The sequence below is a fragment of the Anomaloglossus baeobatrachus genome, chromosome 4, assembly GCF_048569485.1.
Source record: "Anomaloglossus baeobatrachus isolate aAnoBae1 chromosome 4, aAnoBae1.hap1, whole genome shotgun sequence".
NCBI classification, from domain to species: Eukaryota; Metazoa; Chordata; class Amphibia; order Anura; family Aromobatidae; genus Anomaloglossus; species Anomaloglossus baeobatrachus.
The window spans coordinates 411,161,893-411,184,507 of NC_134356.1; the positions used below are offsets into that span (position 1 = coordinate 411,161,893).

The window sequence follows — 22,615 nt, forward strand, 5'->3', positions numbered from 1 at the left end:
TTTGACAAGTTTTGAAAAGTTTTGCAACGTTAATGTTTAAGAAATGCGCCCACATGAACTAATGTGAGAAACCCATGAACCTTAAGGCTATGAACTGGCTATAGCCACAAACTCTCGCAGTGTACATAGTTACCCCAGAGGTACCACCACCAGAGCCAGCCTGTTTAGGGGCTTGGCTCGCCTGCAACCAGGGAGCACGTCTGTTTATGGGGCCTTGGCTCGCCTGCAACCAGAGAGCATGCCTGTTTATGGGGCCTGGCTCTCCACCACAAAGAGGGTACCTGGTCAGCACCAACTGTGGAGGCCGCCTCTGCATCCTGCCAGAAGAGGCTGAAGGCGCGGATCCACCAGGCCAGGTATACCCTGAAGACCACTAGACCATGAAAGCCGCCTCTACATCCTGCCAGAAGTGGCTGAAGGCGCGGCCAACGTGAAAGGGTTTAGGGTGGGTTAACGGACTTGTGGGTGGAGGGTGGTGATGTATGGTACCTGGTGGTTTTAAAAGTTTTACCATGTTTTAATGTTTTATGCATTTTAAAATGTTGTCTTGCAGCCCGAGGACGTGCTGGTGATAACTAAGGGGGAATGTGGCGCCCCTGACCTGGTCAGGCACCACTGAGTACTGCACCCATGCTGGGGACAGTACAATACAGGTAATCCAGAAGGCTGACCGAGGTGTGACTACACAGGCGCATAGTGATCAGGTCTCACACATGTACCTTTGAGAGGACCCCTGGGGATCCCAGGAGGGGGCAAAGCCTTCACCTCCACTTGAGGAGTGGAGGGGGCGAAGCCTCCATCTCCACTCAAGGGGTGTGGTAGAGAGCCTGGTTGCTAGGTGGCGTAGGCAGGCACAAGGGGAAAAGAGAAGGAGGAGTAAACAGTCTGAAGCAGAGTGTGGAGGAGTGAGGAGCATGGAAGTGAAGCTCAGACAGGAGTAGCAGTGCAGGTCCCACGAGTGAGCCGGTTTAGTGCAGTCCAGGGAGAGCAGACGTGAGGAGCAGACCCCTGGGGCTGTGACAGTCTAACAGCGTCCGCGCAGTGACTACCGACGGGGGAGAACGGTCACCTGGTAGTGCTGCCCGAACACCACACACAGCTGGAGAGAGAGCAGTGTAGTGGAAAGTACGGAGACTGTCAGGGAGTACCAGGCCCAAACGGGCGGCAGATCCCGGTGCGGGGATAGATCCACCTTTCCTTGCTAAACCTGCCGGTGTGGGGCCCTTAAAGCCCACGCCACAACACCACAAAAGCCGCAGCCACGTAGCCACAGTTAGGGCCCATAGTTCACAGGAGGCAAGCAGCTGGAGTGATCTGGTCCAGGCGACAAGCAAACGGCAAACAAACGAGGGGAGCAGCTACTTCCCTGGGTGACCCCCATAGGGACTAAAAGTCGGGGTTACCACAAACCACAGAAGGGCTAAGGAAGGCGAGTCGGTAGCCACCCTCATCAGTCAGCCTGAAGGACACCTGGTTCCAGCCTGGTTCATCCCAGCTACGCCCGGGTTACTCACCCTGCCATCAACTGTGAGTAAAACCCCTGAAAGACATTCTGCTTGTGTGGAGTTATTCTGCGCCTTGTGGTTCTACACACCTACACAGGGCCCTGGGGCTTGCCTCACTCTCAGGAGGCTATTACAACTGGCTGCACCCACCATCAGCCCCAGGCATCCCTTAACCTGCAGTGGTGGTCCCCACTGACCGCAATTCTGAGAGTGGCGTCACGACAATCCTAAAAGAAGATCTCCTACCTGTGACAAGATCCAGCTGAGTGGAGTCCCTGAAGGTAATGCACCGACACTGCACTTGTGGGGCTTCACAATAGATAGATAGATAGATAGAGGGATAGATAGATAGATAGATAGATAGATAGATAGATAGAGGGATAGATAGATAGATAGATATAGATAGATAGATAGATAGATAGATAGATAGATAGATAGATAGATAGATAGATAGATAATTTGCTTACTTTTAAAATGAGATTTTTACCTGAATTCTCAGCTTTTATTGTAGGGGAAGGGTAATAATAACATGAAGTTGAATACTATAGATTACCAGCACTGCTGCCTGTAACCTTTAATCTACCAGTGGGGACAGCAACTCGTGGGTGAGTAATAAATCTTGACCAGACATGTTACGATAACACTTCTATTCTGCTTTTAAAACCAGGATATAGAGCAGCATAGTATACCATGAAAATAATGTGGCTGACCTTTCTACGATGACTGCTATTTAGAAATGCTTGTAACCAGTAAGTCTTACCTACTGTTATCACGACCTATTTAAGGTGTACATTCTTCTTTCCCACAGCATTCATTATCAAGTCATTGTAAAGAAAATATTTCATAAATTCAATCTTATTATCCTATTTCCTTTGAATTTCATAATATAAACAAGCAAAAATAATTAATCTGGTATGTTACCTACTTTGCTAAAGATCTGGTGGCTTTAGGATGTTGGCCAGCCTTTATGATATAGAAGATCACAAGAAAAGCATATACTGGAATTCACAACGGATTAAAGACAATGGGGTTTGTCAAAATTCACCAGTATCTATTTAAAAGGAACCTGTCATCTGGATTTCATACCCTAAACTAATGCCATCTATCTACAAGGTGCTATAATGCTGATTCTATCCATACCTTTACTTTAGAGATCTGGCTTTACGTTTAGGGAAATGTAATTGTTTAATGGTTATGCAAATTAGCAACATGTGCCCCCTGACTACTGTCAGTGTTTGACAGACCACTCTTTTTTAAGTTATCAAAGATACTGACCCGCACGTCTAATTGGTGTGAACAGGTGCCAGCTGAAAACACAATATAACTACAAAAATACATACAGCTGCACTCTAAAATGCTAACAATGAATAAGGGAACTCTGGTATTGCATTAATGCTATAGGAATATTTGAAGAAAAAAAGAGATACTTAGCTTATGTATTGGCCAATGCATGTGAGCCCGATAACCAACGACAAGGCGATCTCTCATATATTGGTATATATGTATGAGAGATCACCTTGTCGTGCTTATCAACATCACATGCATTGACCTATACATAAGCTAAGTATCTCTTTTTTCAAATATTCTTATAGCAGTAATGCAATATCAGAGTTCACTTATTCATTCTTAGCATTCTAGAGTGCAGCTGTATGTATTTTTGTACTCTTTTTTTCAGTGACCTACAGCAGGGTTCCCCAACTCCAGTCCTCAAGGCTCACCAACAGTGCATGTTTTCAGGATTTCCTTAGCATTGCACTGCTGTTGGAACCAGCACCTGGGCAGGTAATTACATTACACCTGTGCAATACTAAGGAAATCCCAAAAACAAGCACTGTTGGTGGGCCTTGAGGACTGGAGTTGGGGACCTCTGACCTACAGTACCTCTCATGCCCAAATCAGTCATCATTTCTTAGAGGAAGACCATTGACAGTAAGGTCTTGATGAGGAAGACTGTAGGTGTCTAGCATGATATGCATAGGTTGCAGATCATGCCAGACTCTAATAGTTTTATTCACTAGGATGACCATTGTGGGTACGAGTAGCGGGAGTGTAGAAGATGGCCAAGTCTCTAGCGCAATCTGCAAACTATGCTGTTTTCATCATCAAGACTTTCCTGTGCATACCCTGTTCAGGGAAATGACAGCACTTGTACTACATCTCAGGGTGGGAAAGGCAAGTCACTGAAAGAAGAGGGACCTGTCAACCACTTATAGGAGACGGACAGTGGGTATGAAAGAGGCAGCAGAGCTGTAAATCCAGTGCACTTGTGGCATATTTGCATAATTCAACCATAAATTTCCATAAAATGTTAACTAGGTTTCTAAAATAATGGTATGGAAATAATTAGCATTACAGTGACTTTACATATTAGTTTGGGTTATAATAACCTGACAGATTATCTTTAAAGATGGCCATAGCATAAATGAAAAAAATGGAAGCCACAATGCTTACATAAACATAATCTCCTCACAACTAGGTGATGTGAAATAAATGATGTAACAATCTAGGTTGTCCCCTATTTAAGGGACAGATAATGAAAGTATGATCACCGGTGGTCCAACTGCTAGAACACCTACCAACCACTAGTATCCCAAGCTCTCTGTACCGGAAGGATCTGAATTAAGGACAGCACTTAGGTATTTCCATCAGTCACGTGGACATGGACTGGTGAGGCAGGACACACACGTAACCAGCACTTCTTTCAAATAACTCTAGAAATGAGGGCCCGGGACCTCTGAACTAGTGATCAGTGTATATCCCGGTTATTGGACACCCACCAATCATACATTTAGTACCCATTTTCACCTCTGCCACCCCAAAACAAGTCCATCTAACATTGAGATAGTGACTGTTAATCTAGGCTCGCTTTGACATTATATTTTAGGCTCTGCAATATATACGAACACCATCACATTCAATCCTGCCTTAAATCTGCCCCATTCATTATCGTGTAAGTACTTTTATTAAATATATAACTTAGTTAAATGTGTTTTATCCCGTCACGTCAAGGCTTATTTGAACACGTCTATGACGGCAGCCTCTTTTACCCTCCACTTACAGTGCATTATGGGTCATTATATTCATGGTCTTCCCGTCATTAGCGGTACATCAGTGTCTAAGCAGAAGGAAATATTAACATCCTAGTGCTCCCTGTGCTGTTGTGAAATGGCTTTTTATCAATGTAGTGCTTAGCTTATCCCCTCATTATTAGTAATGTGAATATTATTTTTCACATGTGAATAATATTTAAGTGAAGTGTATGGACAGAAATCTTCCGCACATCTTCAGCTTGTCGTGACCTTGATAACCCATGGGATTCACAGAAGCCAGAGGTGATAATCTGGTAGGCAGAAAATTGACAACAGATAAACTGAACAGAGTCCAACTATCCTAAATAGAGTTACCCCCATATTGCCGGAGGGTCTATTTGTAAGTGAATATCTGATCTTCTACCACTCTTGGGAGCAAAACTATTCCTGTGAAATAATAGTAAAGTAACGGCTTCATTAAATGGATGGCAACATTGGAAAATTATCTTTGATTTCTTACTTATGAACTCTGTAAGTAAACCTCAGGCGAATGTCTGCCTGGCTTACACTTTTATGGTTTTCTACTCCTGTTTCCGATCATTATGTCCTCTGGCTTGTTTGTCGGGACCCACACTGATTGTTTTACTTTTCCCTCTCTGTCTCTACAATAGCTCTATAAAAGGGAAAAAGAAAATCTTCATGGAAGCATGAATACAGGAAAGTTATATGATTGTGAATTTATCTCTAGGAAATACTGCTACAGGCGAGCTCCGATGTTATACTACATTTCTATAAGCTCCAATACAGTCACAGATCAAACAACAGTTCCTCCTGAAGAAGGGTACTACATCTAAAGTATACATAAATAGTGTATAATATCACATTATATATATATACTAACGAATATGTGAAATAATAATAATATGTATTCACTTATATAGCGCCATTAATTCCATAGCACTTTACATGCATTGGCATACATTAATAACTATACTTCTAATATCATTACATTTTTAGGTCTAAATTATGTGCCGACTCATTTTATGATTTATTTTGATAGGGCTTTGTCTTTCTGAAACCAATAATTTTTTTAAAAAGTTTTGGTGACCTGTCAATTACATTAGGGGATAGGTTTTTATAGCTATTTTTGAAATTGGCGATGTCTTCTGGGAGTTGAAATTTTTTTTTTAACATCATTGAGTGTGAATAAAACAAACAACTAAAACAAAACTAAGCTCCCCCATTAAATCCACTCCAGTGCAGACAGTGGGGTATTCAAAGGGGTTGTCCAGGCACTTAATATTGATAACTTCTCCCTAGGATAGGTCATAAGATCAGATTGGTGGTGGTTCGATACCTGACACCCCACAGATCAGCTATTATTGCTATTAGCGACTGCTGCTCAAAACTGCACATCAGCTACTCTTCTCTATTGAATGAAAGCTGATGTGCAGTTCTCAGCAATAGCCAAGAACATATTGGATGGAATATATTTCTTTAGCTCTGTTCAATGTTTACATTTGGCTGCCACTGATCTAACAACAACTGATTGGTGGAATTGTTAGACTTAGGGGTACTTTGCACACTACGACATCGCAGGTGCGATGTCGGTGGGGTCAAATTGAAAGTGACGCACATCCGGCATCGCAGGCGACATTGTAGTGTGTAAAGCCTAGATGATACGATTAACGAGCGCAAAAGTGTCGTAATCGTATCATCGGTGTAGCAACGGCGTAATCTATAATTACGCTGACGCGATGGTCCGATGTTGTTCCTCGCTCCAGCAGCAGCACACATCGCTGTGTGTGAAGCCACAGGAGCGAGGAACATCTCCTAATGGTGTCACCGCAGCTCCCGTAGGATATGCGGAAGGGAGACGGTGGGCAGGATGTTTACATCCCGCTCATCTCCGCCCCTCCGCTCCTATTGGCCACCTGCTGTGTGACGTCGCAGTGACGCCGTACGACCCGCCCCCTTAATAAGGAGGCGAGTCGCCGGCCAGAGCGACGTCCCAGAACAGGTGATTCCATGTGAAGCTGCCGTAGCGATAATGTTCACTACGGCAGCTATCACAAGGATATCGCAGCTGCAACAGGGGCGGGGACTATCGCGCTCGGCATCGCAGCATCGGCTTGCGATGTCGCAGCGTGCAAAGTACCCCTTACGGTTGAGTCACACTTGCGTGTAACATGCGAGGACCGCATCACATCGCATCGCTCAGACTGGCCGGCAGCTTTCCTGACATGAGAGTATCAGATTCATGTATTTCTATGCAGCTAACCCGCTCTTGTCAGGAGAGCCGCCGGCTGGTCCAGGCAGTGCGATGCGATCCTCTCACGAGTCACACTCAAGTGTGACTCCAGCCTTATATTGATCTGATATTGATGACCTATCTTAAGGTCATTAATATTAGATTCCTGGACAACTCTTTTAATGGGTTAAAACATTTTGTTTATTTTTTTTATATTCCCTGCTGCTAAACAAGTTTTATAAATTTGGACAATCCCTTTAATAATGCAATAAGCTCTTGAACTTGAATGCAGGCAGAAGTCTATATTTTCCCTGACTATTCTGGGGATAAAAAAAGAACAAATATTCAATCCCTATACACATATGTTTACATTAATCAGTCATTAATTTAGAACATTGGAAAAAAAGACGTTTAAAGAGACCGTGATAGCTGATACATGATGCACGAGCCACGGGCAGCATGTACTGGCTGTATGATGTCAGCCATATATGTTTAACTCTGAAAGGATTTAGGATTTCAGAGAAAAACATAGTTTAATAGCCGCAAGGGAGACTAGTTGGACAGGGATGTCCTGGTGGCTTCACGCCACCCACTGCCCTGGAGTGACAGGTTTCATCTAGAAGCATGGCTGAAACTTTACAGCCAGCGTCTGGTTCAAGCTGCCCATGGGTCAGACAACATGTATCAGCTGTCAGGATCCCCCTTTAATTAATATTCGAAATTAACTTTAAGATGAGCAAAACATTTGAAAACTATTCTTATTATGCATCATTACATATTTAGAAAAAGGAAAAAAAAACAAAAGTCCTTAATAATGTACTGTAATGTGGAAGGTACATGTGTCTGCAGACTAGTATGATACATTTAGGTACATAGGGACAAATACAGGTGGGAGAATAATACATTTTTCTTAAGATGTCAGGATTTGTACAGTGTTTTTCTCTTAAAGGGAACCTGACAGGTGCAATATGCACCCAGAACAATGAGCAGTTCTGGTGTATATTGCTAATCCCTGCCTAACGATCAGTGTATGTACACTAGCATAGATAAAGAGTTCTGTAGAAAAAGTATTTCTAAAGATCCTTTATGATATGCTAATGAATGCAAGGAATAGTCACGGGGCGTCAGTTCCTGCGCTCAATCCGCCTCTTAGCATGTTAGCACACCCACAGGGAAGTGCTAATATGCAATTCAATACAGCATCATCAGCGGTGACATGCGTACCTGTGTCCGCTGTCACCAATGATCAGACGTCCCGGCACTTCCGGTAACTAAGAGGGCAGAATGAGCGCAGGAACTAACGCCCTTGCAACTAGTCCTTGCACTTATTAGCATATCATAAAGGATCTTTAGAAATACTTTTTCTAAAGATCTCTTTATCTATGCTGCTAGATACAGGGACAGTTAGGCAGGGATTAGCAATATGCACCCAGAAATGCTCATGGTTCTGGGTGCTTATTACACCTGACAGGTTCCCTTTAAAGACAAATTGAGAGTCCAGGGCTGAAAACTCTATAAAATATAAAGTCTTTATTCCATAGCTTTTTCCCTCTGCACTGAGAATCTACTAAGTTCTGCTATTTCATTTAGTACATTTTCTCTGTTCTGTTGATACTTGTGCAGCATTTTGCAGTGGATATCTAATTCTTCAGGGGGATAAGAAAAGTATAAATTTTATTCTATTTTCATGCAAATGTTATCTAAACCTCTTATGTTCATGTATCCTAAGAAATAAAGTATTTACTGCTTGATGCTCTCACATATCTAGCAAAAGATATATAGCACCTTGCTTAAATTAATAGTACTGAATAACATAATTGATTCTGTGGAAAAAAATAATCTCTAAAGAATTACAAAAAAAATAACAATGAATACAAATCCAGTGCAAACTAACTTATATGTGTGAGAGTAAAGGGTGCTTTACACACTGAGACACCACTAGCGATTGCTAGCGATGTCGAGCGCGATAGCACCCGCCCCCGTCGCTCGTGCAACATTTATTGATCGCTGCTGTAGCGAACATTATCGCTACAGCAGCGTCACACGCACATACCTTGTCCGCGCCGTTGCTGTGACTGCCAAACAATCCCTCCTTCAAGGGGGAGGTGCGTTCGGTGTCATAGCGACGTCACTGCAGCGTAACTAAGCGGCCAGCCAATAGAAGCGGCGGGGCGGAGATGAGCGGGACGAAACATCCCACCCACCTACTTCCTTCCTCATTGCCAGTGGATGCAGGTAAGGAGATGTTCATCGTTCCTGCGGTGTCACACGTAGCGATGTGTGCTGCTGCAGGAACGACGAACAACATTGTACCTGTGGCAGCAGCGATATTAAGGAAATGACCGACGAGTCAACGATCCCCGTTTTGGAACGATTTTGCGATCGTTGATCGTCACTCATTAGTGTCACACGCTGTGATGTCACTACTGGCGCCGAATGTGCGTCACTAACGACGTGACCCCGACGATATATCGGTAGCGATGTCGCAGCATGTAAAGCACCCTTAAGAATTGGAAGGATCATCCTAAATGAACAACTCCTGTTCATGGGACCCTTTAAGGACATACAGACATTATGGTAAGGGGTCCAAGATTAGGACCATCCCCCATCTTTTAGTCATAGCACAAGGGGAGCTTCAATGCTCACGGTCCCTCATTCATTTATAAGAATGATGTGTAGCTGCAATGGAAATTTCTTGTAAAGTTGATGGAAATTGATTTGCAGGACCGGGTCCATTGGATATGCCAGAAATCTGTAGCTGCTTGATGGGAGCCATAAGGACCTCCTTCTAAAGGCCCCGTCACACGCAACGAGATCGCTAACGAGATCGTTGCTGAGTCACAGTTTCTGTAACGCAGCAACGATCTCGCCAGCGATCTCGTTATGTGTGACACCTACCATTGATCAGGCCCCTGCTGTGAGATCGCTAATCGTTGATGAATGGTCTGGACCATTTTCTTCAAAGGCGATGTCCTGCTGGGCAGGACGCATCGCTGTGTTTGATGCCTACTAAAGACCTCCTAAAACGGTCCTAACGCCCACCGAGATCGTTATACAAGTCACTGATCGTTACTGCGTCTTTGGTAAGGTCTGACTGTGTGACATTTCACCAGCGACCTCCCAGCGACTTACCAGCAATCCTTATCAGGTCGTAATGTTGTCGGGATCGCTGGTAAGTCGTTGTGTGTGACTGGGCCTTAACTAATCTGTGGCTCTTGTTTTGTTTAGCCGACCTGGCAGAGTGGCACATGTTCATCACCAGACCAGTTAACCAAAAGAAAAGCTACGGATGCCAGACGTTGGAAGACAGTTCTCTGTGCTCCCATCTAATGGCCACAGATTATTGACATGGTCAAATGACTTGGTTTTCCACCACCTCTAATTTCTTGCTGTATTTTTTGGCAACATTGACAACATGGAATGGCTTTAAAATAGTTCTGTAATATCTTGCATCAATTTATAACCACAGTGGATCTCAGAATCGAATTTCGATATCCCAGACAAGCACATGCAAAAATAGATGTGTCACCTTTACCATTCTGCAAGTTTTATTAAGGAATACAAATTCCCAAGACTTATGCTCAACAGATCACAAAATGCTAAAAAAAAGATCAAAAGGCTAAAATTTACATTCCAACCACTGGGTGACCACATCTCCTAAAGGGAACCCCAAATTCAAGGTTATTCCTCTTACGTCACTCCTATCAGGATTTGGTTATCAAATTTGAATGGTAATAAAGGACTCTTTTGTACAAGTGTATGCACTGAGTGGACAAAAACACTTTTGCCCCCAAGTAAACACGGTGAAACAGGAAAAATGCAAACTCCATTTATATAATGCCTCAAATCTAGGACTATAATACTTTATTTTAAGGCCACATTGCTAACCACAGAATCACCATGGGGGCAATTAATCCCAATTGGGTTACACAATCAACCGTCATTATAATAAAGTTATATAAGGATCTTGACTACAATTATTGCTTTTTCAACCTACCAAATAGATTCCACATCCATAGTCCTAAATGACATTTGTGGATCCCCTCCAAACAATAGCTAAAAATAAGATTGCCTTGGTAATATGTGTTAGGAATTCCAAAAACTACATGGTCCAACTGTTTTAGCTGACCTATATATCCTGTCTAGGGGCAGTAAAGGAATAATGAACCAATAAATGAATTTCTAAATATGACCATAAGTATCACAACTACATACTATATTGCTAATCCAAGATTTCATTCATCTAAACAAGCAGTAGGATTGTAAAATTGCCAGTCATACTTGGTCACTTAGTCAAAAAATATGACTGATTTCTTCCACAAAAAAACTGTGAGAGTCTTACGTGGGTGTCCATCAGTTTATTAAAAGGTAATAAGCTCATCTAATAGGGTTGTGGTAGTCACAACACCTATAATCACGTAACAAATATGGCGAACATCCGCAGCCCCGAAAGAGACAATGCGTGGAATATGGAGAGAAGTCGGGTTTATGCCGCGCTATGACCAAGGAATCAAAGTTGATTAATTTATCTTTTATTCTTGTTACAGGTCTACGCGTTTGAGAGATCGCAGTCTCTTTCATCAGGACATTCAAAAGAGAAAATGAACAATCTCAGATTCTTCATTTTCTCTTGAATGTCCTGATAAAGGAGACTGCGATCTCTCAAACGCGTAGACCTGTAAGAATAAAAGAGATGAATTAATAAACTTTGATTCCTTGGTGACAGCGCAGCATAAACTTGACTTCTCTCCATATGCCACGCATGATTTCTCCCAAAAACAGCACAACATCTGCCCAGTGGGGACTCTGGTCCAGCCTTATTCATTTCAATGGTGCAGAGCTTTAATACCAGACACAATCTGTGGACAAGTATGTCATTGTTTTTGTAAGATAGTAGGCATGTTTTTCTAATCCTAGAAAGCCACTTTGGGGTTTTCATGTAAACTAGAATAAACTTGCTGCCTATAAAGCACCTAAACAGTATAGTAGATAAGCTACCTAAATATAAAGACATTAAAATCTATTCTAAGAAAACCATTAAAATATGTTTTTGTCTTCGAAACCTCTACATTAGTTACTGTAAGCAATCATTAACCAGAACAATCAATGTCCATTTAGAACTCTGAATTTTAAGATTTTAATGGTTGCAACCCTGGAGGTCTAACCAATGTCATCTTTGGCATCTCTCACTTTCCAGCTGTTTTGGATGCTTGCCATTCTTAACTGTTTCCTGCCATTTACCTAATGATACTACAGTCTGCAGCTCTCTTCCATTTTCATTTGGAAATTGTAAAATACAAATCACTAGTCTGGTATGGATTTAAATGGCATTTCAGACTACTAGAAAATTATTCATGTAGAGTTGGCTTTAACATGGAACCATAAAAAATATATCGGCACTAGGAAGGAATGCAGTGAAATTCCTGTGGTACATGATGACCAACAAAATACTTTACAGTCAACAAGGGTGGAAATTATTTTTATAATATTTTGTTGACTACTACTGGACATCTATCTTCTTTTTTCACATAAAAGGCAATTAACAAAACAACTTGACTTACCGCATTACTGCAAGGAATGTCCTTCACTTTCAGCCAGGCAAGATCTAAAGTGCCTTCACCCTTGTAGCAAGATTGTAGTCTTTCTTTAATTCTATCATTAATTTGTTTTAGAGCAAAGACGCACAAGGCAGACTCATCCAGGGATTTGGTTCGCCTCTTCTGACCCTTAGAGAAGATGGTAAATAATACATCATCACCAGGTTTGATCCCTAAAGATCTGGAAAGAATTGATCCAGCTTTGGACAAATAAGCTGCCTGAAGAAGCCTGTACTCCACACCATTTTTCTCACATCCAATTGGAACCTCAACGTATGAATTAAAAGCTGTGTCCTCTTTACACAGACGTACTAACTTCGATGTATAGACTTGCTCCTTTGTAGTGGAACCAGGTGGAGATGTCATCTCTGGTTGAAGTGTCAAGAAATATACAAAGTTTGCACTGCTAAAACCATATATATAGTAAATATCAAAGTCTGGAATAACATTGAAAGTGTCTGAGGGTATTTTTATCATTGATGCAACAAACTCATCATGGAACACATATGCAAACATCCCATCAGCCTCTGAGTTCCTTGTGAGTTTTCTGCTTGAAATGGTAGGAAAGTATTCTGGTTTCCCATCAACAGATGTGGCAATAAACAATTTATCATCCAAGTTGTTGTTTGAAACAATAACTCCAAAAACAGAGCCACTCTCATTAACCCCTGAAAGGTAATGTTCTTTTTTGTGGAAAGGCTCGCCAAGTTTAAAGAGGTCCTCTAGTCTGAGTAGCTTGCAGATGCCTTGATAAAGGCTGCCACAGGCTATTAATCTGTTTTCTTTGTAGTCAATTAGCAGCATTTTATTTACATTGTTAGTATACACCAACGGCTCATTACACGGCTGGACTATCCTAGGAGGATAACACTTTGGGTTGTCTTCATCTGGTCCAGTCTGGTGGGTCAATAGGACCTTCAAGTCTTCAGAAAGTTTGTAGATTCTGTTAATAGCTCCTAGGTAAATGTGTCCAGTTCTTTCATCAACTACCAAGTGATTAAAAGTCCAGTCAGCTTGCTCAGCATAGAAAGTGGTAACATTTCTTTTAGTCTGTGAAGTCTTTTGGGAGATAGCTGACACGGTGTCTAATACCATAAAGAGGGAAATGGTGCAAATCCAGCTCCATCTCACAGATGCCATAGTTGTAGCCAAATATTGTTTTGTGATTTTCAATATGATGGGTTTACTCCCTTGGGTCCTGTCAAGAAATAAGAACACATGTCAAATATATTGGCTAACAACAAGTATATTATACTACTGATACAATACTCTGAATTAACAGTAAGTACATTAAATGTAAAATATCCCTTTATCACATCTACAATCTTTTGGAAATTTATTAACAGGTTAAAAAAATAACTTTGCAGCCTTCATAAACATAGTCTAATACTATATACACCACAGCAATTCAGTATTTTAATTTCCATAGCTTTCTCATTAAAAGGGTATTCCCATCTCCAAGATACTATCCTAAAATGTAGTCAGTGTAATAATAATAATAATATCAAATACCTCCAATTAGAAATTATTTTATTCCTCAGGTCTTGTGACAGTTCTCTTCCATGTGGTGCCATTGCTTACAGTATGAAATGGGAAGTGGTTTTATTTTGATAAAGGGGTGTTCCCATCTCCAAGATCCTATCCCAATATTTAGTAGGTGTAATAATAGATTATTAATTAATCTATTAAATTTTAATAAATTAGAAATGTAGTTTAGTTCTCCTGATATAGCCATGTCGCTTACCTCATGTGCAGGGCATTGCAACTTAGGTATCCTTTTTTACGACCATGAGAAACTAACTGTTACTATATAAGTGGACGTTACTATGGATACCATAGCTACAATGCCCTGCACATGAGATAAGTGACATGGCTATATAAGGAGAACTAACTACATTTATACATTACTAATTGGAGATATTTGATAATATTATTGTTATTATCACACCTACTACATATTGGGATAGGATCTTGGAGATGGGAATACACCTTTATCAAAATGAAACCCCTTCCATTTCATGCTATCAGCAATGGCACCACATGAAAGAGAACTGTCACAAGACCTAAGAAAGAAAATAATTTCTTTACACAAAAAAGGTGAAGGCTACAAGGAAATCAGCATAGCTTTACTTATTAATCAGAATTCTGTAGCAAAAATGATGCAAAAATGTAACAAAGATGTGCTGCTCCCAGTACACGCTATGTCCCAACCTGCCTCATCAAGTAGGACCATATCTCAGTTTGAGAAGTACAGAATCCCCAGCATGTCAGAATGTAGATTCCTATTTTCCTAAAAAAAACTATAGTGTGAAAATGGAATCTTTCCCAAGAATAGGACGCAAAGCGAAACTATAAAATGAAATATTATGATACATGTACATGCCCATAGAAGTCCATGGGGTCCTAATATACACCTCCATGCGCCGCTGATTTCAAATAAAAGCAGTCTATTTTTTCTGTTGGATTAAGTGGAAAATAAAATTGTGCATATTACGAAGATATATTCCGCTAGAATACTGTTTCAAGAGAAGAATATGTTAGGAACATGCAAAACAGAGAACAAGGACATCTTGGTACCAGCTCTGTATACAACAAAAATAGATCCTAATAGTCATTAAATTAAATAATCTATTTATTATTCATTGACATATTCAGATGGCATTAGGACAAACTGAACAAAAACATAGCCTTATTGCAGCTGCATTATATTTCTAAATTAATCATTTATATTAACCCCTTCACCACAAGGCAATTTTTCCTCCCCTTCTTCCAAGAGCCATAGCTTTTTTATTTTTTGATCCATATAGCCAAATGAGGGCTTTTTTTTTACAGGAGTTGTACTTTTGAGTGATATCATTCATTTTTCCACAAATTGTGCTGGAAAACAGGAAAAAAATTCCAAGTGCGGAGAAATTGCCAAAAAAATGCAATTCTACAATTGTTTTTTTTTTATTTAGAATGTTCACTATACGGTAAAACTGACCTTGCAGTATGATTCCCCAGGTCATTACGAGTTAGTAGATACCAAACCTTGTGTTTTTATCGTCATTTTCCGAGACCCATCGCATTCTCATTTTTTGGGAATCTGGGGCTGTATGTTTCCTTTTTTGCGCGTCTTGAGCTGTCATTTTTAATTATACTATTTTTGGGTAGGTGCAATGTTTTGAATGCCTTTTATTGCATTTATAGCAATGTTGTGGTGACCAAAAAAACATAACTCTAGTATTTGATTTTTTGACTTGAAGCTGATGTATTGCGATCAATTCTGCTGTTCAGAGCGATGCTTCAGGACTGCTTTGTACAGCAGAGATGCTGAGCGCACAAGATGTTCATTATTTCAGTGATAAGGGTCATCAGATAACCCTCAGCTGTCATGACACCCATCGGCACCCCATGATCATGTCACAGGGCCGCTGATAATGTCATGGAATGGTGCACTCCCCGCCGGCGTGTGTTAAATCCCACTGTCAGAAATTGACAGCGGGCGGCATTTAACTAGGTAACAGGAGCGGGTGGATCTCTTATCCACCTGTGCCTGTTAGTTGCACATCTTGGCTGATCAAATCAGCCGACGTGTGGGGGAAGATGTGGGATCACCAGGTGAGCCTATATTAAAGGACAGGCGCGACCTTGGACGTATTGGTACATCTAAGGTCGTAAAGAGGTAAAACGCTTAATATCATTCCATTTTTATTATGTGGTGCTCAGTTACATATCTATCCACATGGACTGTATTACCATGACCAGTCTCAATCACCTGGGTAGTGCTAATTGTATGAGCGTAGGTCTACAACCCTGATCTACGCAATGGCCGTAATGAACTAACACATCTACGTTTTTATGCTTGGTCATGATAAATCAGTCCATACAAACAAACTTGTATCTTTGGGGTTAATTATGAAAGGAAAGAATAGACGGATAGAAAGTCTTGGTCTATGTGGAATGGAGGTACTGTACTTCATTACTGACACATATCATCTCACCAGTGAGAGCAATGCCTTTAATGAAAATAATTGGTATAAACACTTGTGTTAATTATTCTTCTACATTGTAATTAAAAATAAATTATGCTTGTAAATTAAAATGGCCTTAAATTTCATTGCCGTTTCCACTGTACCCTATCATGGATGATTAGTTTGTTAGGCCCTAAGTGGATAAGCAGCAACTAGCCTTCAGAATATCTCTCATATAGGCAATAGGCATGATCGAATATCACAAATATTCGGCTTCGTGAATATTCGACGAATAGGTCGCCGTTATGCGAATATTTGATGCGCAATGTAAGTCTATGGGAAGCCCGAATAGTTGCTATTCGGCAACTATTCGGGTTTCTCATAGACTTATATTGCGCATCGAATATTTGCAAATAGTCGAATAGCGGCGAACTATTCAGCGAATATGAGCGTAACCGAATATTTAAGGCATTCGATCATCCCTAAGAGGCAACTAATCTGTAGTAAATGACTGCAATCCAATACAATTTACTATATGTTATTAATACTAAGATTAATGCCTGATGCATACTAAAATAAAATATACACGTCTAATTGTGCAAAAATAAACACCATCAACCTGGTTAACCTCTTTTCTCCTGGACAAAGCATGCCCATTAATCTGGAACCAGATGGTAACACTACTAGATTTAACAGACCAAGAAAGATTAATAACCTCTGTTGCCAAGCAACTCCGCAAAGATGCTATGGGCAGTGTTGGGGTGAAAGGGTTAGAGTGCCAAGCTCGGGCTATGTATCACTGCAAGGGTCCCTGTGGCATTGTTATTATGTTGTTGAAACATCTCTCTAGCCTGTAAAATCTCTCTGTACCCTGAGATTTTGAGGATTGGAATGGCTTTGGGTCACTAACCAGGCCTCAAGTGGGACTTATAAAACCACATCATGTGAAGTGGAGACTGAGCTTTGAAGTGACATATCCCTAAGCAACACTTGTCATGTCTTCAACCGGTGAAAAAGTAATAAAGCGAAATGAAAGAAAGTGTATGCTTTTGGGTATATACCGTATGTACTACAGTATATGTATGTGTGTATGTGTATATATACTGTGTGTATACGCATGTGTGGTGTACGTTTATAAAGTTTATGTGCAAGTGCATATGCACTATATGTATCAGCGTATTTGCATATGTACTGTATGTGTGTATTGTATATATTTATGTTGTGTACAGTATATAAGGTTCTATATGTGTGAATGTACTATACGTACGTGTGAATGAGCCTATGTACTATATGTATGTGTTATGAGTGTATTGCATATAATGTATGCATGTACTGTACGTGTGCATGTTTGAATATGTACTGTATGTATGAATGTGTGTGTACTGTATGTATGTATCATGTGTACTATATATAAAGTATGTGTGCATGTGCGTATGGACTTTATGTATCTGTGCAAGTGCATATGTACTTTATCTGTGCATGTGCAAATCTACTATATGCATATGTGCATGTGTACTGTATATGCAATGTGTGAGTTTGTAATATATGTACCTGCAAATGTGCATATGTGCTGTATGTATGTGTGTTTAGTGTATGCATATGTACTGTAGATAAAATATGTGTGTTAGTGGGCATGTCCTATGTGTATGTACACATGTGGCTATGTACTATGTGTATGTATGTATGTATGTTCTATATACATATGTGCATGTGTACTGTATACAAACTATGTGTGCATGTAATATATGTATCTGCACATTTCTATGTGTGTACTGTGTTTACATGTGCACTGTATATAAAGTATGTGTGCAAGTGCATATGTTCTATATATTTGTGTGTACCATATGTATCAGCAAATGTACATATCTGCTGTAGGTATTCATATATTTGTGTTGTATGTATGTGTGCATGTGTACTGTACACAAAATATGTAAATGCATATGTGCTATATGTATCTGCACATGTGCATATATATTGTATATTTGTATTTGTGTGTAGATACTATAAGTATGTGAGCATCTGCATATATGCTAAATGCACATGTGCTTGTGTGTATGTACTATTTGTATATGTGCCTATGTAGTGTATGTATCCAAGTATATATACAGACGTAGGATTATAAAACTAATACTCAAGAAATAGATTATAAGGTAACACTCAGCACTTAATAAAAAGCCATTGTATTTGTATAGTTACGTTTTTCAGTATCAGGTTATGTAGCTACGTCATGGTATGTTTGTTATTTTAACAAATGCTACATCTGTATCGGTGCGTGTGCCTATGTGCTGTATGTATCTGAGTGTATTGTATGTATGTGTGTATTTATTTGCACTACTATCTTTATTTAAATTCATAGCAAAAACCAATGTTCCCTTCTTGCCCCTAAATCCAGCCATGCACCCATATAACGGAGCTTTCATCTCTAAGAACCTTTAAATGTATGTGGAGTCTTATTCCCAGGATTCGCCAATATTTAATGAAGTTGTTCGGTCACATTGAACATGAAGCCGCATTCAGTTTGGGGAATAAAACCCCTAATGCTGAGACACCACACATTGTAATCGCTCGATTGTATCCAGTTTGCTTTTGGAGAAAGGCAATGCCAGAAAGTGGCCAGCTGTTCCTGGGAAAGCACACTGAGCATAGGTTTCAGATCACTTCCAGCAAGCAATGGAGAAGGAGCTTAGTGACTCTGCCAGAGGACACCTAAGGCAAGAGCGATGAAGTAAATAAAACCCAGCAGTGTGCCTACTGCTAATCTGCCAGTGCATTATAGTGTTTATTTTCACCCTCTGCTCGCATAGCTCTGTAGTTTCCTGGGACACAGGAGGCTGTGAACGGATGATAGCAGGGCTGACCCTGCCCAGCTGCAGTGCAACGCTCAATGGCAGCACAACTATTAGGTGACTGACATCTCAGCTGGTTAATGCAACTTCCCAGGTGTAAGATTTGTTGGCTATATTATAAGGAAAGAAATCATCAAAGCAACCTAACCTTTTGTAATCACTGGATACACTTATAAATCAGCACATCTTCGAGATATTACATACTGTACATGGATCTGAACTATAGAAAGAACACATTTCTATTTATATACTAAAATGCATGCTTAACATCTTCATACCATATATGCCAAAACATATTCTCTAAAGAAATAAAGACCTGATATCACCGCGAGACCGAGGAAAAATCCAGACAAGATGATAAGATGGGAATTTATATTGTTGATGCGTTTCTGAGAGCAATTTCTCCTTCTTCAGGACAAAAAATCACATATGTGATTTTGTCCTGAAGAAGGAGAAATTGCTCTCAGAAACGTATCGACTATAGAAATCACCATCTTATCATCTTCTCTGGATTTTTCCACGGTCGCGCGGCGATATCAGGTCTTTGTTTCTTTAAGGAATACTATTAGCTCCAGGGATGCTGCAGCAGCCATCATTGCCTTCTCAGTAGTTGTGGCTTTCACAACTACCTTAGATGAGCCTTTGTCTCACGTTATCTACTATCCTTGGGGTACCGTCACACTAAACAACGTACCAGCAATCCCGACAACGATTCGACCTGATAAGGATCGCTGGTAAGTCGCTGGGCGGTCGCTGGTGAGATGTCACACAGTCAGACCTTACCAACGACGCAGTAACGATAGAGGTTGCAGCAGCGACCTGTATAATGATCTCGGCGGTCATTGGAACACTGTCACACAGCATCAAACACAGCGATGTGTGCTGCCCTGCGGGAGTCCGACGACCAGAAAATGAACCAGAGCAGTGTGTAACGATCAGCGATTTCACAGCAGGGGCCAGGACGCTGCTTAGTGTCACACACAGCGAGATCGCTAATGAGGTCACTGCTGCATCACAAAACCTGTGACTCAGCAGCAATCTCACTAGCGATCTCGCTATGTGAGAAGTACCCTTTAGGTAAGACCCTATTTGCACTACTTTTTCTTTCTAGTTTATTGCTTTCCCAAAACACATTTTCTGCAATGGAGTAAATATTTCTGATCCTTCTGTATACATTGTTTACTAGGGGCCAGCTTATCAATGGTGACATAGCATGCCCTAATTTATTAAATTAAGTAAATTGCTAAACAAAACTTAAAGAGTAGCAAACTTTTTTTAATTATCCTCCAGACATTGCAAAGTCATGATACTATATTACCATATTTTGTTTCTTTTTCTACCAAACACCATTTCATGATCCTTTGGAAGCTGCTTTCATTTGCTTCTCAGACCAAATTCATATGTTTATTATCAGAATAAGAGAATTTCCCTCTCTGAGTCGCTCTGCTTCTCAATCCTCTTCTCAAAACTGGGAATTCCCTACTCTGTAACTTACATGTGAATATTGGTTGAGTAGCAATTGAAAGAAGCTTCTAAAGGAGCATCAATTGGTCATGTGAAACAGTTCTGAAGCATTGTGTTTGGGAGAAAAGGAAGTAAAATAAGTTAATGATATAATTTGCAATTCATAACTTTTAAATATTTGGGAGATAATTAAATAAACAAAAAAAGTTTAGTCATTCTTTAAAAACGCACACACTTGACATGATAAATTTGGTACAACTCGCTAAGCGTATTATTACACAATATATAATCTCAAATTACTAGGTGCAAAAGGTTATGCAATTCTTTAAAGTATGACTTTTTAATAGCTCCTATTATTAAAACTTTCAAAAAATAATAGAAAAAGTCTAAAATTTGCAATATACATATACCATAGTTCAGACCAACTATATATTTGATGTGGAATTAATGACAGAATTGTGACACATTTTATTTTGTAATATGCCCCCTCCCCACCAACTGTATGGTATAATGATGTATAGATTTCAGAAATAATATTGCACATATGGGACTCTGTTTTTATGTATGTGCTTATATAAAAGCTTATATAATCCTGACAATAAAATGAATTCATTTCCCTCACAATGCATAGCCCCCGGGCCACACCTATGTGAATTACAGTCTTGCAGATGATAACGTTGTAAGTATAATTTATTACATTTGAGAGATATTTCACATAATTACTTTACCTCTCTTCATATTCCGACTGAAAGGAAAGCAAATAATGTTCTTTACTGTTATATAGCAGTTCATTTATAATGAAGTGATGAGTAATTGTGTGTTGTACAGTAAAGTGTCACCAAAGTCTATTGTCACACAATGAATGGAGTTTATATTTATATGCCTATGTTTTCACTTTGTGTTGAATCCCTGACTGCGCCGCAGAATATTAATTGAACTCATAAGTGTAGAGTTTAGAAGTATAATAATATTCTATGCTTTGTAAGAAACATCATAATGGAACATTTGGAAGTAATACACTTTGTAAAAATTTCATCTCTTTTTAGAGTATTTCATATTTTTTTTCTGGATGACACCTACATATATTAATTGATCAAAAATGAGACATGTTGATGAATAGCATTCATTCATCAAAGTAGCGACTTCTAATTTTCAATTGGCCATTGAAATGATATTATGGCACCCATGAGGCTTCAGTCGCCACAGGGTACTGCACCTCCCTTAAAGTGCAGTATTCATCTCGGGTAAAGTGGGCTTTACACGCTACGATATATCTAACGAGATGTCAGCGGGGTCACATCGTAAGTAAAAGGCAGAAAGTGTATCCAGCTCACCTGTTATTAGAGTCCATACTCCCCTCCAAGGTGCACGAGGCCTGCCGGTCAGTCCATACCGGTGCGTGTAACAGAAGATTAGGAAAGAAAGGAATGGGCCCAGCACCAATTCAATAAAATATAAAAAAAATATCTTTTATTGGTATCCAGTTAAAATAATGTCGGGGAACTCACTGTACAAAAATATGTATAGCAGGTGAAGCTTTACGCGTTTCGGACGAGAAAATTATCTAAAATCAAAAGGGTCCTTAGTCATAAGTTACCTGCTAGAGGGCCTGGAAGGGAATATAACTATGATTCAAGGGTGGAGAATCCAACCCCAGGGGGGGAGGGGGGGAGTGTCTTGCACCCCCCCCTCCCTGATTGCATCCTCCTGCGGTGGTGTGCAAGACACTCCCCCCCTCCCCCCCTGGGGTTGGATTCTCCACCCTTGAATCATAGTTATATTCCCTTCCAGGCCCTCTAGCACGTAACTTATGACTAGGGACTCTTTTGATTTTAGATAATTTTCTCGTCCGAAACGCGTAAAGTTTCACCTGCTATACATATTTTTGTACAGTGAGTTCCCCGACATTATTTTAACTGGATACCAATAAAAGATATATATTTTATATTTTATTGAATTGGTGCTGGGCC

The 22,615-nt window shown here is 40.2% G+C and overlaps 1 protein-coding gene across 2 annotated transcripts in view; it reads right to left on the reverse strand.

The window, feature by feature from the left end:
- PLXNA4 (plexin A4) overlaps window positions 1-22,615 on the reverse strand; it is a 1,083,593-nt gene that overhangs the window by 941,610 nt on the left and 119,368 nt on the right. For both annotated transcript variants that reach the window (XM_075345346.1, XM_075345347.1), the window contains exon 2: window positions 12,347-13,580. In XM_075345346.1, coding sequence (XP_075201461.1) covers window positions 12,347-13,522 — 1,176 coding nt within the window. In that variant the 5' untranslated portion in view covers window positions 13,523-13,580. The remainder of the gene's footprint in view (window positions 1-12,346; window positions 13,581-22,615) is intronic.